Source organism: Merops nubicus, unplaced genomic scaffold, assembly GCF_000691845.1.
Source record: "Merops nubicus isolate BGI_N331 unplaced genomic scaffold, ASM69184v1 scaffold17030, whole genome shotgun sequence".
Taxonomy (NCBI): domain Eukaryota; kingdom Metazoa; phylum Chordata; class Aves; order Coraciiformes; family Meropidae; genus Merops; species Merops nubicus.
In genome coordinates this window covers 26,981-42,319 of record NW_008582358.1, presented here as the reverse complement: position 1 = coordinate 42,319, position 15,339 = coordinate 26,981, and the positions used below count along the sequence as shown (strand labels likewise).

Sequence of the window (15,339 nt, the reverse complement as noted above, 5' to 3'; positions counted from 1 at the left end):
AATGCCTGCAAAGAAACACACAACAAATGTTCAGAGTCCTTGTCTGTGTACCATGAAAGATTGCCATGCAAATTAAGGGAACCTGAAGCTTGGAGGGAATTCATCATCTGAGGTAAAGAATATATTACTTGTAAGGTGGGTGCTTGAACAGGGATCTCTTTAGAAGAACACAATATATATAAGAGCACAAGGAAGTTGGGCCAAGTACTCATGCAGCTGTGGGACTCTGTTTCATAGGTATGCTGGGATTTTCACAACCAAAAATTAGGCATGTTCAACTAAGTGGAAGTCAGGCTGAGGCCTTGCTTGTAACCAAGTCTCTGAGCTGTGTCTGTAGCTCAGCACCAATGTATTAATCAAGTGGCAGTCTATGCTAAATATCGACTCTTTAAAGAACCACCTTGAGCTAGTCTTGCAGTGCAAAATCTGTTCCTGCCTACAGTGATGTCACTAAATGTCCTCCCTTGAAGAGGAATTGTGTTACTGCTCACCTGGGACACCAGGAAGTCCTCGCTCTCCTGTAGAGAGAAAGCAAGAGCCAGTCAGTGGGAATAGGTCTTCCCTGTTTGTCACTTCGGTCAACTCTCATCCCCCATAAAAAGGAGTTTATCTTCCCAGTATGTTTACAAGTTCTACCATCTCCACCAATGCCACATTGGCCTCCTTGTATTTATGCGATGGATTGAATCATTCGCACCATGCAAAATCCTCTGAAGCACTCTGTGATTAAGCCAGATAGAGTTTGGCTTCAGGAATTGCTTTCATCCAGGTGAAAGAAGTTTCTAAATTCAAAGTGAGATCTGTTCTCTTTTCTGCTTTGAACGCTAAAATTATTTTCACTTAGAGGAAGAGTAAAAAAACCCAACCATGACAGCAATATCTGAGCTACAGGGTGCATTAGGTTCTCTATCTAACTTCTGGAATAACAAAAATCCATTTGTTACCCAGGCCCTATGGCAGGCTGCCAATCTACCTGAGAAAGCAAGCAATGCCAGACTCACCTCTGGGACCTTGCATTCCCATGTCACCTGAGAAAGAAGAGAAGGAAAAAAAAAAAAAAAGAATGAGTAATCATTGGAAATATCTATCTTGATTTATTTTTTTAGTTGCTTTCCCACCTTCAATGAAACATCAAGGAGTTATGGGTGAAGAGGACCACTTCACACTTGAACAGTGCAGGATAAGACCCATCCCATGGTGGCAAATGAGATCTGGCCTTTCACAGTGGCACAATGCCAAGATTTGGCCTCCTGTACTCTGCATGGGATCATAGTTTACACAGCAAACTAGTATTACCCTCTAGCAGGACCAGGAAAGTGACTGTCCTCCTGTCCCTGGCACTGCTGAGGCCACACCTCGAATACTGCATTCAGTTTGGGGCTGCCTGCTACAAGAAGGACATTGAGGTTCTGGAGCATGTCCAAAGAAGGGGAACACAGCTGCTGAACAGTCTAGAGAACAAACCTTACAAGCGGCTGAGGGAACTGGGGCTGTTTAGCCTGGACAGAAGGAGGTTCACAGGAGATCTTATCACTTTCTACAACTATCTGAAAGGAGGTTGTAGCAAGGTGGGTGTTGGTCTCTTCTCCCACCTAAGAAGTGATAGGATGGGAGGAAAGGGCCCAAAGGTGCACCAAGGGAGGTTTAAATTTGGTATCAGGGAAAAAAAAATTTCACCAAAATGGTCATCAACTACTGGAACAGGCTGCCCAGAGAAGTGGTGAAGTCACCATCCCTAGAGGTATTTCAAAGATGTGTAGATGTGGTGCTTAGAGACACAGTTTTGTGGTGGACTTGGCAGTGTTAGGTGAACAGTTGGACTGGAAGACCTTAAAGGTCTTTTCCAACCTAAATGATTCCATGATTCTGTGATTCTTTTGCTCAAGTATAAACCTGCTTCATCTTTCTCACTGCCAATTGCCCCTTGTGGCAACGTCCACCCCAAACTTGTGCATTGCCAGAACCAAGGAAAGGGACAGGGGAAGAGAAGGACTAGATGGCTGTACCTTTTGCACCAGGTTCTCCTCTCTCCCCTCGGAGGTAGCCTGTAAAAAGAAGTGAAGGGGCTGTTAAAGTGCATTACACAACAGAATAGCAGCTCGCTTCATGTACAAGGATCCTTCCACTTGGATTTTGAGGCTGCAGTCACCACAGGCTGTCAAGCACAGCATGGCTTTGTAGGTACAGTTTCCTCAGCAAATTTGCTTTCAGAAATCCATGAAGCTGGGAGAATGTAGGCTTCTCTGTTTTTGACTTATTTCCATCATCTGCTAAACAGAAGTATATCATCTTCCTCTTGCTAACATAAGTAGCATGAGAAATAAAGTGTGGGTTCATTTTTCTGTGTAGTTCTTTCAAAATGGAAAACTCGCTTGCTCCAGCAAATGTGATACATCCTGGCACAGGATGGCATGTCCACAACCCCTTTTTTTCTCCCTTTTTTGCTGGCTTTAAGGCATGCCCCACCGATGTTAGTGGCAGCACACTAGCTTCTTTGCACTCAAAAAGTCTTGGTCTTTAGGCCCTTGGGCAAACAAATCCTCCCACTCCCCTTTAAATAATGTGGTCTCATGCAGCATCACACACATGGTCTCTACTCACCTCGTTCTACTTCCTTGTTCAGTCTGCTCTTCACCATCAACCAGACTGACTCTTCATTTTCATAAGGGAAGGTTGAGGAGGGGGAAATACCATGAAGAAAGTCTACTCTTGAAACAGCCTTTTCTATTTTTGAATTCCCTTCATTAACTGCCAGGAGGCCGCCGTTGATTTTTTCCAGGTTTTCCACACGAGATTTCAGCTTTCTCACTTCTTCGGCTGGAAGGTGAAAGAGACACACCAGTGTGGCAGCACATGCCTGAAATACCTGCTTCTAATAGCAGGGACCAGGCAATGCTGTGGCAGATAGCTAAGACCACTGAGTTTTCCAGGTTGGTTCTTTGTATCTTTTTCTCTAGCAGGTGTATCTGCAGTTAAAATGAAAACTTTGGAATATATTAATCTCTATAGTCTATTAGTAAGACCTTAGACCTCAGTTTTCCTATCGTAGTCACCCCAAGACAATATAACCCCTCATCAAAGGTTTATATTCCTTATCCACTCTTTCTGTTCATTTCCAACATCTTAGTGGCAGTCACCATCAAGCTGAACGTGCTTCTCCTCAGATCTCTGGCTTGATACCTCTGGTACTTGGCCTCTTTGCCGGCTTACACCCTCTATTCCATTCAATGTTTTGTTCCTCAGTTATTCCTTACCCAGAGCAATGAGTCCAAAAAGCAATCCAAGGAGAAGCAACCAGGCCAGAAGCAAACCCAGCAGCCATTTCCACCAGCTACAGCAGGAACCACAGGGGCACCAGGATGGTGCTGATCCAATTGCACCCCCTGCATCACCATTTCGTATTTCTGGAAGAGGGAAGGGACAGTTTCCTGGTTAATGAAGAGTTCCTTGACTTCAGAGTCAAGTATCTTTTAGAAAAGGGACCCAAAAGTCTGAACCATTATACAAAGGGCTATGGAGAAAAACCTTTACACCCCACTCTGCACACAGTTAGTGTAATTCTGGTCCCCATGGAAGCTGGGAACAGAATTCCCAATGGAATTCGCAGCAGGGGACAACACTCAATGTATTTTAAATTAACATGTGAAAAATGTGATCCCCTTGGGACTAATTTTCTTCTGTAGAGTTTTGAGACAAGAATGACAGCAAGAGCCAGCATGGTCTGTCTGAGCCCCCTCCTCCCCATAAATCTGTCCTGGGAGCAGGATGCAGCTGTATGGTTAGCTCCCCAATTTTCTCAAGGAATTAAAAAATACCCCAACTGCCCTCTCATCCACAATCAAATCACTGGTACCAATTTCTCTGGCATGTGCTTCATTTATTACAGAGTAGCCTCCTGAATGTTCCCTCCCTCTGATGTCATTGTACAGAGGTCACTCATGTCACTCAGGAACAAGGGGATTTTTTTGTATATCATGCTTTGGTGCTTCTTCCAATGGAAGCCTGAATTGCATCACTTACCTGCATAAGTTGCTTTGTCCCTTGTTGGCACAGATTTCAGTCCTCCTGTTTTAACAGCAGTAAAAGAAGTTTTAACCATCTTTCTATGCATGATTAAACTTAGAGCATGGGCTTGAAGGGGGAAGTACTAAATGGAGACAGAAGGAGAGAGTTCTGTTGCATTTCCACAGGGACAGGCTCTTACCGTTTGCGTCTGATTTTAGGCCGGTGTCTGTAGAATAGGAGGAGGAAAATCCCTGCTTCTCTTTTTTCAAGGTGTCTTCTACAAGGGACCCTGAACAGGAACCAAATATGATTAAAAACATTACACCAGAGGTTCAGCCAGACATATCTTCTTTCATTGGCAAAAGGCATATTTTTTTATTGGGAAGACAACAGCTCTGCCTGTTTAAATGTGATCTATTTTTTTTTTTCTTTCAAAGCTCCTGAGCTTTCTGAAATATGCCAAGGCACACTCTGGAGGTTCAAATGCAAGAGCTAGACCTAGATTGCAGCTGGCATTTACAGGCTGCCTGCCAGAGCTTTTTGTTTGGCTTGCAGGGGTTTGAGTCAGGTGTAGTGTCCTGAACTCTGAACTCCTTCTATGATCTCTAGAGGTCCCTTCCGGCCCCTAACACTCTTCCATTCTATGATTCTACAATCAGCCTCCATTTCTCTGCCCTCAGCATATCTACACATTCCAAAGAAGAGAACCTACCTCCATTAAGTCCAGTGGTAGAGGCACTAAAAACTTTGCCGCTGTCCTTTGTCATGATCAAGAGCTCCATCTCCTTCTTTGCTGGGGCGTTCTCCTTCTCCAGCAGCAGGAACTTGCAGTCTTTGCGCAGAATGTCATCTCCCTGGGAGCTCAAAGTGGTTCCCCCTGGGATATTGATAAAGGATGGGAAAGAGGAGGAGATGAGTCTGAGCCACAACACTTTTGTTCACTAAAATAGGCAGTTCCATCGTGGTTGGGGTTGCCACTACCATAAATGCCCAGTAAGAGACTGCACTGGTCACTGAAGCTAAGGGAGAGCTGTGCATGTCAATAGATTTCTTTAGAGATGTGCATTTCACTAGCAGGGCAGCAACTGCTACCAGAAATGGAGAGCATCTGCATTTCTGTCACATATAGAAAGGATTTGCTCAATGGCCTTTTTGCTTCTCAGATACACTTACTATAGAATCATAGACACTCAGTTTCAGAGAGACACTCAAGGGTCATCAGAGCCAGCACAGCTTGACATGAGGAACACCATTAGCAGACCTACTCTAAAGAACATATTTGCTTGCTTTTCAGAATGGTACTGGTAGGAGAACTTGGCTAGTGGCAAGTCATGCTCCTGAGGAGCCAGGTGTTAGTGTCACTTAGCTGGGTGAGTCTCTAACTTGTTTGTATCATGATATGCTCGCACAGGTCCATGCCTAAACAACTGTGAATGACATACTCACCTGCTGAGGCAGACACACCAGTACTTGCCATGGTGTTGCTCTGAGAAGTGTTCTTTATCCCGTATGCTGCAATGAAGAAATTTGAGAATTAAAGAGATGAAGGATAACAAGGTACCTACACACACCAGCCTTGGGCTGCACACCATTTCAAAAAATCTTTTCTCATTCAGGGTACCTAGGACAACTCAAACAAGCAAGGGCTTCCCCAGCAAGCAAATCCTTAGTGCTTAGATAGGCAGTGGGAGCTGTTCCTGCACATGCAAAGCAGAGGCAATGTCCCTCAGTATCCCCTCACAGCACACTGCTCCACAGAAGAAGTAAGTAATGAAGAAGCCTTTGTCCATACGAGCTTTCTACTCACTACAGAAAAGGTGGGAGAAGGCAGCACAGAGTGGTGACCCTCACACTTTCTCTAGGTTTAAATTGTTACTGACCTGCGGAGGCTGCAGTAGCGTTCTGGGTCAGGCTTGTAGAGCTTGGAGACAGGTTGTTTTGAACTCCAAACACTACAGAGAAAAACATTGCAATGGGCATTATAGAAGTCCTTTGGTGCAGGTGGTATGCTGGCTAAACCCAAACCAAACCCAATTATAGTAACGGTGACCTCTCCCAAGAGGCAGCTTCAGTGCCAGGATCAGTGTGGCAAGATGATTCAAGCCATGAGGCAGGCAAACCAAAGGGAAATTACAGGGAAAACTGACAGAAGGGAAGTGGGCCTTTATGGATTAGGACACTTGAGTTTACTTTTCAAGACATTATCCTGAGCTGTTCTAAGGAAGAAACAGGGTGACCTAACAAATGTCTTTCAAAAGACAAATTATTTGCCTTGGAAAATTTCTACCTTTCCCTGTTTCCCAGACAAAACCAGTCAGGAGCTAACACCACCTATACAGAGCTGACTCAGAATAAATTCACCATAACCAAAGAGTAACTGGGGTGTGCAGACAAGTTGCTGACACTGAGATAAGGAACAGAAGAGAAACAGAGTGATAGGGCTGTCATTTCTTTGTACATCTGCTAGGATAGTAATGTTGTGAAAGTGTGAAGAAGAGAAAAAACTGACCTGTAGAGGAAGTGCTGAGGCCTGCACTCAGAGTGTGATTGCTGGGAGCCAGATTATTTGGAACACCAAAAACTGCAAAAAGAGGAATTGAAATGTTATTTCTTCTCTGGAATCAGAAATCCAGCACTCAATGGTCAGTGGCACAGTCACAGAAATTAAGAGTCAGAGACACTTGGAAATACAGTTAGTGAAAATGCACAATAATTGCACAGCAGGAAAATCTTGAAGAGTGCAACACCAAACCACTCTTTTACTGAACAGACAAAAGGGAGAGAATCCTACATCAGACAAGTTGCAACCATGAGACAGTGTAAGAAAGCTAAGCTTTTAACCATATGCTACCATAAGGCTTCATGTGGTTTTGGTCTGCAGCTGGGAAATGCAGCACCCCTGGCAATTAGAAGTGGGCCTTACAAGGTATAGGTACACTCAACATTTACTGATTACGTCTTTAGTGTATGAGGACTGACGTGTTAGGCCCAGTCATTCATACAATGGGCCACGGTAATCCAATGTTAACTAGAGTCTAAAACTAGTTTTGACAGGGAACGTGAGCCTGCCCTCATTGATAAAGCTATCATCAAAGTTTAGCAACAGATCAGGCAGTCAGGACAACAGATCCTCCCAGAAGGATTTTCAAATATAGGCAGTGTAGAAGCAGCGAGCACTAAGCTACAGAAAACTAGAGAAAATTCAAGTATATGCCCTGCCACCTTGATTCTCCTATCATTTTATTTCTTCTTGCTATGCAAAAAAACCCACTGCTGTTGACCCAGTTTCAGTTACATCCTTCAAGCCTCGGCGGTCCAGGGAACATACCTGAGCCTGTAGAGTGAGACATAGCATTGGTCAAGGAAGAGCTGTTGTGGTATCCACCAAGGGAAGACCCAGCAGGCAGAGTGGAGGACCACATGTATGAAGGGAGAGCAGTATTCAGTATAGTTGTATCATATGTCCCTGACACTGAAAAAAACCCAAACAAACAGAATTGGTTTTCAATGAGACCAGGTTTGTGGCTTAGCAGGTTTACATGGCAAACAGCTTCACTTGCCTTAAATTTCAATCACCCCTGTGGAGTCTAATGCAATGACTCCAGGTTAATATTGTGTAACTGATCTCAAATGCCAGCTGATTACAGCCACCTGAATTTTAACCAGTGAAATAAATACTGACTGGAGAGCATGACTGTTCATAAAACACCTTGAAGAGATTTCATTACTTATAGATACTCTGATACCAGAATAAAACACTTTGGTCTGCTGTTCTTTTAATAAATCATCCTGGGCCATGGGATGCATGAGTTTTGCTTCCCACAGTTAGCTCTGATCAGTTCCCTACGGTTTTTGGACTAAGATTCCCAGTTTCAGAGGGATTTGAGCCAGAGAGAAGATATTGCTTGTTCCTAGATGCTGGTGGAGGGCAGTGAAGTGAATGTGAATACCACTGCCTCAAGCAGCCTGGTGAACCTTACACATAATAAAAGCTGGTTATAGTATTTTAAGTACCCCTTCTATTATTAGCAAGTTCTAGTGATTTCTGAATCACGTGGTGTAGCACATAAATCAAACAAATGTCTTCAGTGCTATCTCCATCTTGCTTGGAGATAAGAGATCAAATTGCTCTAAAACATGTTTGCTTAGAGCTCTTGTCTCTGCCAGAAGAACCTGTAAGTGAAAGCTGGGGGCAGCAGGAGTTGGCTTATTTTTATGGAAATTTGACAAGTCACTAGAAAGCTACCCAGGATGGCTCCTGTTAGGGCAACATCTGAATAGCCCTCCGGCATTTCTGATCCTTTTTCTGTGTTGCCACAGCTGTCTGGGACAGAGACCATGTATTCTTACTCAGAGACTGTTAACAACTGGGTATTTTATTGGCAAGTAATGTTTGGAAAGACGCCAGCACTGCTGCTCCTCCTCTGCCAAGTACCTGACTGAGAGCTCTCAGTAACCATCTTCGTCTCCAGCACAGCCTTTTTGGGGATTGGGAGCGTACTCGACGGTGACCGCGTGGGGCTGCAGCTGGCTGAGCGACTTCCTTTCAGCAAACGTTTCACGTCATCCAGCTCCGTCCCTGGCAGGAAAAGCAAGTGTCCAGACTCACCCAAAAGCCATTGTTTCCTTGATCTGCAGTCTTGCTCTGGCTAAACCATTCAGTGGAATTTACCTGTCACTGTCTATGAAGTTGTACTTTCTGGGGCTGCCTTCTGGGGGTGTCGCTTACTTAATAACAAAGCCTCAGGGCCTCATTTCTGGGACTGAGGACAACTACAGCCTTGCAAGATCACCATCTAACCCCCAACATGCTTCCTTGTTCAGAAAGGGGAGACAAATGAGTGTTTCTAACAGGAAAAAACAAGACATGCTGCTATCTGTCATCACGAAGATTGGGTGCCAGAGACACGCAGCCATGCCCAGAGCAGCAACCCCCTCTGCCTTATGCCTGGCCCCCCTGGAATAACAGCCATGGCACTTACATCTGCCAGAGGGAGATGCACTCTGCAGTCGGACCCGTATTTCACTCTCTGGGAAGAGAAAAAGCAGATCATGAATATGGAGTGAGATGCATTTTTGCCCTGGGCTGGGAATGAATCTTTAGGCTGAAGTGAATTAATTCCTTCTTGTTGTCTGTGATCCATCTTGCTATTGTGCTGGTTGATCCGAGCAGCACTCGTGGCCCACGTGAATTGGCTGTAAATTGGCTCAGGTGACTTTTTCGTTTGGGGTCACCTTTTGCTACTTTTAATTCCAGAGAGCTATATTTTACTCACTGAGGACCTCTGTTGAAGTCAATAGCATTGTTACTGCCAGACATACACAGGGTTTAACTACTCAGTGCTCAATCAGATCGATATTCCCACTGATCACAATTATTGTTGTCCTTCTGGACAAAAACCTAGAGAGCCAAAAGAAGCTTGCTAAATAGAGAAATTCCCTACTACTTCTTGGGTAAAATTCACACTGTCATCTCTACAATGGGATGTATGATTTAGTCTTTTACAACCTACTGACTTCTCTTCTGGCTCACTGGATGGAACCAGGCCAGTTTTAAGCCAACATTTTCACCAGGTACTCATTTTTATTATTGACTTTTCCTATCCTGCACAAGAAACTGTTGAGTTACTGTGATTTGGTTGGTGCAAGCCTTTAAGCTTGCTACCTGGAAGCAAACTGGCCAGCCAGAACTTGTGATACATGCTCCTCAACATGAAATCTGACAGTGCATGCACTATAAAAGAAACACTAGCTTTGGCATTCATGTGGAGAAGGAAATGGATTGGAACTATTTTCTGAAGTAATATGAGAAACTGGAGCTGACTCTCTGGTGTCTGTTTTATTACGTATGGCCTAGGTCTGCTGGGACCTCAGGTATGTAGTGTGCTGGAGGAGACTGTGAAGATCTGAGGTAGAGGAATTGGTAACTGTAACACTCTGCAGGAGGAGTGTGCAATAGCACACTTTGATTTATATCCACGGCTAAAATTAAGTTGGATAAAGTGACATTATAGTTTCCTCTTCAAGCAGCTGGGAACAAATACTGCATTCTGTATAATTCTGCTTTCCACAACGCTGTTAATAAATTCTTAGAGGAGCTGATTGATTTAAACAATGCAGAGCTTTTCAGTGAGCTGGCTAAACAGACCACAGCAAATTCATCACTTCTTCATAATCTCCTTACTACCAGCATGAGATTGTTTCAAGTTATGGCTTTATGCTTTGTAAGGCAGATTGCAGTAGGAGTAACATGAATATAATTACTGTAAATAAGTCAGAGGCAGGTCACAGAGCATGGATAGACTGAGTTTATGGTAGTAAACAGACAAGATGGAAGACTATGCCCTATGCTCTCAGATGTCCAGGTCCCCAGGTAGATCCTCCTTTCTGAAAGTTCAAACCATTACCTTCACTGAGGTCAATTTTTGCACTGAGCTTGTTTAAGCAAATGCTTACAGATAAATGGTTCACATCTGCAGTGGTGGAAATCCATGCACCTCACCCGACTGTTCTGCACTTGAACTGGTTGATTTCAGCTAAGGAATAAGTCCATTTAACACACCCTGAATCACACTGAGGAAAACAAAGGAGGCTTCTAAATGAGCAGTATCACTCACCTCGACTTTGGCTTCTCCCTCTCGTAGAGGCAGATGCTGTGAACAGCAAGGGAAGGAAAGAAGCAGTATTAGGCTTTACTGCCTGTGCCATTTCTGAACACGAACACACGGATCATGCTCAGACAGCAACCTTCTCCACTCGGGGGCCAGCTGGGGGAATCCAGCCTCTGGAGTTTTCACCAGGCCCCCCTTAGACCATAAGATACCTTAAAGAATAAGAACGTTTAGCATTTCTGGACCAACCGCTGTTTCTTTTCGTACACATAAATGTCACTCATAGATGCTCATCTCCCATAGATGCTGATCTCCCATTTCAACAGCCAAAATGAAGCTAATAGGATTGTTTACCACACCAACCAAGGTTGGACACTATGAAATCCTACCTCCTCTCTAAGCCAGAAAGATGGCCTAATCAAATTGGTTCACTGCCTGCACTAAGTAAAGTCAGCAGCTTGTAGCTTGGACAGGGCATGCTCATACCTGCTGACAATGTTGAGTGTAAATATGCTGCTTGATAGCCAGTTCAGCTTCCTATATAAACATGTTGAAGCCTAGAAAAGAGCTACTGGACAAGAATATCTGACAATGGCTCAAAATCCTAAGAGTTTGGGCTTTCTGGCTTCTAGCTACATGTTGTTGTTGTTGTGGAGCAGGAGGTGTTATGAAGCATCTCATGTCTACATTCTGCTGTTCATGCCCTACACCACACAGGCAGCATCACAAAAGCAGTTGAGGGCAGCAGATACACAGTATGCATCTGCTGTTTGAGTCTGTATCAGCTAGAGACCCTGCTGTCAGCTGTTAATGTGAAACCCAAATAACTCCTCCAAAACAATGGAGCTGCACTGGCTGCCCTATACAGAGGCAGCACAGGTAGAGCAAGACAGTGATGTGCAAAACGTCACCACAGTCACCTACTTGTATGACCTTGTCATAATGGTCAGAGGAACAGCTCTGAAAAGAACATACCAAACTCTCTTCTGGGAAACTCAGGAGAAGAGTTGGCACTGGAGCTCCCTGCAAGAACAGAAAGGTGTTCATTAACACTTTGCACAAGATCATTAAAAGCTTTCAAAACACATCTTGCTGGTAACTGTCTAATCCCAGTGGGTAAAAAACATTTCCATTTTAAAAAAAAGAGCTATTGTGGATTACATGAAAGAGGGGCTAATGTCTTTCTCTATTTAAGAGTGAGCATTACTAAGAATAGGACTTGATCATTAAATTGCCCCTGGTGGCTTATTTCCTAGCAAAACCACAGTGAGATTCTTGTGATGCTTGAGACAATGCTGCATTAATGTGACCTCAGAGTACACTACACATTGCCTCCCTCCTATGGCATGTTCTGTGATACCTTCATACGTTGCATGGCGGCTCACATAGGTTTTTCTTTCAAATGTTGAGCTAGGTGATTTGGTGAGAGTAGAGCTGGGAGACTGGGTTTGTCTGTAGCCAGAGGATGATGATGTTGAATTCAGTCTACCACTTCCACCTACAGGTAAAAGAAAAGCAAACTGCAGATATGCCCTGGATGTACACCCTGGATGCCCTGGGTGCTTTATGTTACTGTTTTCCGAGTCAGACAAATTTGCATTGGTACCTTACAACTACAGATGGGCAACAACCACATTTGGGTCTAATGCTGACTGTCCTCAGCATTCAGTGCAGAGAGGACTACTGGTTATCCTTGTACTTTCAAAACAAATCTTATGAATGATATATATGCCAGCAGGTTTTGGCCTAGTGGGATGAATAAGGCAGCTCCCATGAGCAGGAATAAATCTGGCTCTGGATGTTGTTGGGTTTTGGTTTGGATACAGACCCACCTGTAAACTCAAGTGTTATATGACACAGGCCACGAAAATGGAGACTGTTAAGCCAGACTCAAAGTTCTGAAGGACCCAGTTCATGAGATAAGGTAAAACAGAGATGAGTCCACTTCCCTTCCAAAGCAGCTATCCATACTCTCACTTAAGTCATGCCTTAGTCATTCCACTTTCTGGAGAAGTGACTGAGCCCAAGGCCCAGGGCAGCCTGGAGGTTATCACTGGATGTTGTATTTTGACAGAGGAAAGAACTTCCCTCCTAATTCACATCAGTGCTTGGAGGAAGAATTGAGCAGCCATAATGAATGTGTTCATACTCTTGTATCAGATCTAATGCTGGAGTATGATCAGAGTATAGCAAAAAGGGAGCCCTGTGATAAAGTTCAACATATCCACATGGATCAGCAGGATCAGATTGGATTTGGTTTAGCCATCCCTGCAAAAAGAGTGTGCTTTTGTGATCTCAACATTGTTTCCCTGCCAAGTTTCCCCCCTACAAGGACCTGTTTTGTTCTGTAACTTTTTCACTTAATTCAGCAGAAAGTACTATGACAAGCAGGCCTCTATTAGAGGCATTCTGCAAGCAGTGGGAAAGCAGAGATTAGAAAATGCTTTGTGAAACTTCAAGAACTCATTATCTCTAAAGTTCAGATTCTTTTCTCTTCCTCCACACACCACAAAGAAATAATGAGGAAGAGCAATCTTGCACTGTCTGAATTTGCAGCAGTGGGTTCAGTTCTCAGACTGGTGCCAGTGCAGACAATTAGACTGACATCTTCATTGGAGTTACTTCACATCTGCCCTGAGGCAAAGCGATTCCACACTGTGGCTTTCAATTGCCATGGAGGGGCCTGTCAGATCTATGGGGCACAGCTAACTCTCCTGTTGAGCTTCCAAACTGCACTTCATTTCCTTTGGTTTGCCAGCTCTTTTGGAGCATGGGGGATGTTTTCTACAAGGCTAGTTACGCAGTCTGTCCCCCTGGGGACAAGGAAGGGGGAGGTGTTAGAAACCTGGCTAGGAAGCTTATTCTTCAGAAACCTTTGCTATGACAATCTAACAGCTGGGGAAATGCTGTTAAAGAAGAACCCTAGTTTTACAGAGAAGACAGCACATACTGATTTAGAACATCCATAAAATCTGGCAGACTGTTCAAAGGGCTAAAGCCACAGACATGCACACACAAGAAAATATTTTCTAGGAAATTCTTTAATAATATTCTATCCTCAGCAAGGTCAACAAAAGGTTAATCAAAACTCTTTTGAACAAAAATGGTCAGAAGAATGTGATTTGGAAATCCTGAAGATTTTGTTTCTGAATGAGTTCTTAACAACAATGGGAATGACATTTTTTTGCTGCTGTTCTCCCAAAATCAAGTTTTCCCTGTGGAAAATGGGAATTCTGCCATTCACGCACCCATCCCCACACTCAACTTCAGGGAAGGAATACCTTTGCTTTGAATATTTGACACTTCCACTTTCATAAACTCTGTTTTCCTTATCTCTGTCTCATCTTACTTTCCTGCCCTGAATCTCTCCTCAGACCTTTTCTGCTGCCTTTGCTCTCTATTTCCTCACTGTGCAATGTCTCCATTCCTTACTTGAAGTCACATAGCTGCTGCCATGGGTGTAAGTCCTCTTTTCCACTCCACTCCCTCCGGTGAGGGATGATGTTTTGAGCCCACTGCTGCTCCCTCCTTCTGGAAGAGATGAACACAAAATAAGACACTGTTTCAAGGTGAAAGAGGAGAGGACATGGCAAGACTGTCCTCACACTCAATACAAGTACCGCTTCATGTCTGGTGAGATATCAAAACTACAGAGAAGTATCTTGTCAGAGCAGATAAGCATTCACACTGCAGACCCAGCATGTTCATATCCAAGTTTTGTTCCATACATAGACTGAAGGATACTCCTGTTAACCCTCATCATAAATGGGATAGTGCAACTCCTTTTCAACCCATCTGCAGCAAGCTGATCAAGTATATGGTGGTATAAAGAGCACAGAGGATTCTTCCCTACTTGGTACTTGTACTTCTCTACAGAGATGGAAATCACCTGTGACATCAGATATTCCCCAGAAGATTCACTCACTGTTCTCAGCTGGGTAAGATGACTGGGGAATACACCCCAGCCCCAGCACTGGAGGCTGCAGACCCTTCATTTTTGATCCTTGTCCCCAAGAGACAGTCACTACTGGAGAGCCTATATCTGGGCTTAAGCCCTTGGAGAGTCTGGTCTACTATTCTTAGGGGACTGTGAAGCTTTGTTTCTGACAATACCCAGACAGCTCCCCACATACTGCTCCTTCTCTCCACTAACAAGTATTTTGGGAGAGGCATTTCTGAAAATAGTTTCTTTTTGAGTGCAAATCTTTCTGCATCAAGACCTGCTGCACCCAGGGATTTATGGAAATAATGGAGTCCAATAGCATGGAGGGGCACAGACCACTGAGCAGAAGTAGTGTATTGACTGACAATTACTTACTGGGTGGTAAGGACGTTAGTCTTGTGGTTACAGTCTCTGTAATAACTGAGGAAAGAAAAGGGTGCAGAAGTAATGTCATGTTAATATAGCCAAACAAGGTCAATGTTCTATTTAATTTCCATGGAAGAGCATAACTGATTCAAAGAAGATCAACTGTTTAAAGAAAAGCCCCTTAACACCACGATGCCTGGGGGCTGAGCTCCCATTAGCACACAATGCTGTGTGCTTCTTTGCAGGCCTCTCTACCTCTACACTAACTAAGAACATCACTGCCATGGAAGACTTTTTTCTTTACAAGATCCCCGTAAAACATGGAAGTAGTATTCTTTCTGGGCACTCCTGAATCACAGCCACTGCTGTAACAGCAAAACCCACAGTCAGACCCCTTACTACCTTCCTGCTAGC

At 43.9% G+C, this 15,339-nt stretch overlaps 1 protein-coding gene across 1 annotated transcript in view; it reads right to left on the bottom strand.

Moving 5' to 3' along the window:
- Window positions 1-15,339, bottom strand: part of COL17A1 (collagen, type XVII, alpha 1) — a gene marked incomplete at its 3' end in the record, with an annotated part of 32,261 nt that overhangs the window by 16,494 nt on the left and 428 nt on the right. The window contains exons 2-20 of the mRNA XM_008937503.1: window positions 14,049-14,147; window positions 11,977-12,114; window positions 11,592-11,639; window positions 10,623-10,658; window positions 8,988-9,035; window positions 8,441-8,584; window positions 7,334-7,477; window positions 6,515-6,586; window positions 5,886-5,957; window positions 5,452-5,517; window positions 4,718-4,882; window positions 4,205-4,294; window positions 4,021-4,065; window positions 3,255-3,404; window positions 2,602-2,817; window positions 2,007-2,045; window positions 1,002-1,028; window positions 492-518; window positions 1-5 (exon numbers count right to left, since the gene is read on the bottom strand). The exon at window positions 1-5 is cut by the window's left edge and continues 79 nt beyond it. Of these exons, the coding sequence (XP_008935751.1) occupies window positions 1-5; window positions 492-518; window positions 1,002-1,028; window positions 2,007-2,045; window positions 2,602-2,817; window positions 3,255-3,404; window positions 4,021-4,065; window positions 4,205-4,294; window positions 4,718-4,882; window positions 5,452-5,517; window positions 5,886-5,957; window positions 6,515-6,586; window positions 7,334-7,477; window positions 8,441-8,584; window positions 8,988-9,035; window positions 10,623-10,658; window positions 11,592-11,639; window positions 11,977-12,114; window positions 14,049-14,147 (1,631 nt within the window). The remainder of the gene's footprint in view (window positions 6-491; window positions 519-1,001; window positions 1,029-2,006; window positions 2,046-2,601; window positions 2,818-3,254; window positions 3,405-4,020; window positions 4,066-4,204; window positions 4,295-4,717; window positions 4,883-5,451; window positions 5,518-5,885; window positions 5,958-6,514; window positions 6,587-7,333; window positions 7,478-8,440; window positions 8,585-8,987; window positions 9,036-10,622; window positions 10,659-11,591; window positions 11,640-11,976; window positions 12,115-14,048; window positions 14,148-15,339) is intronic.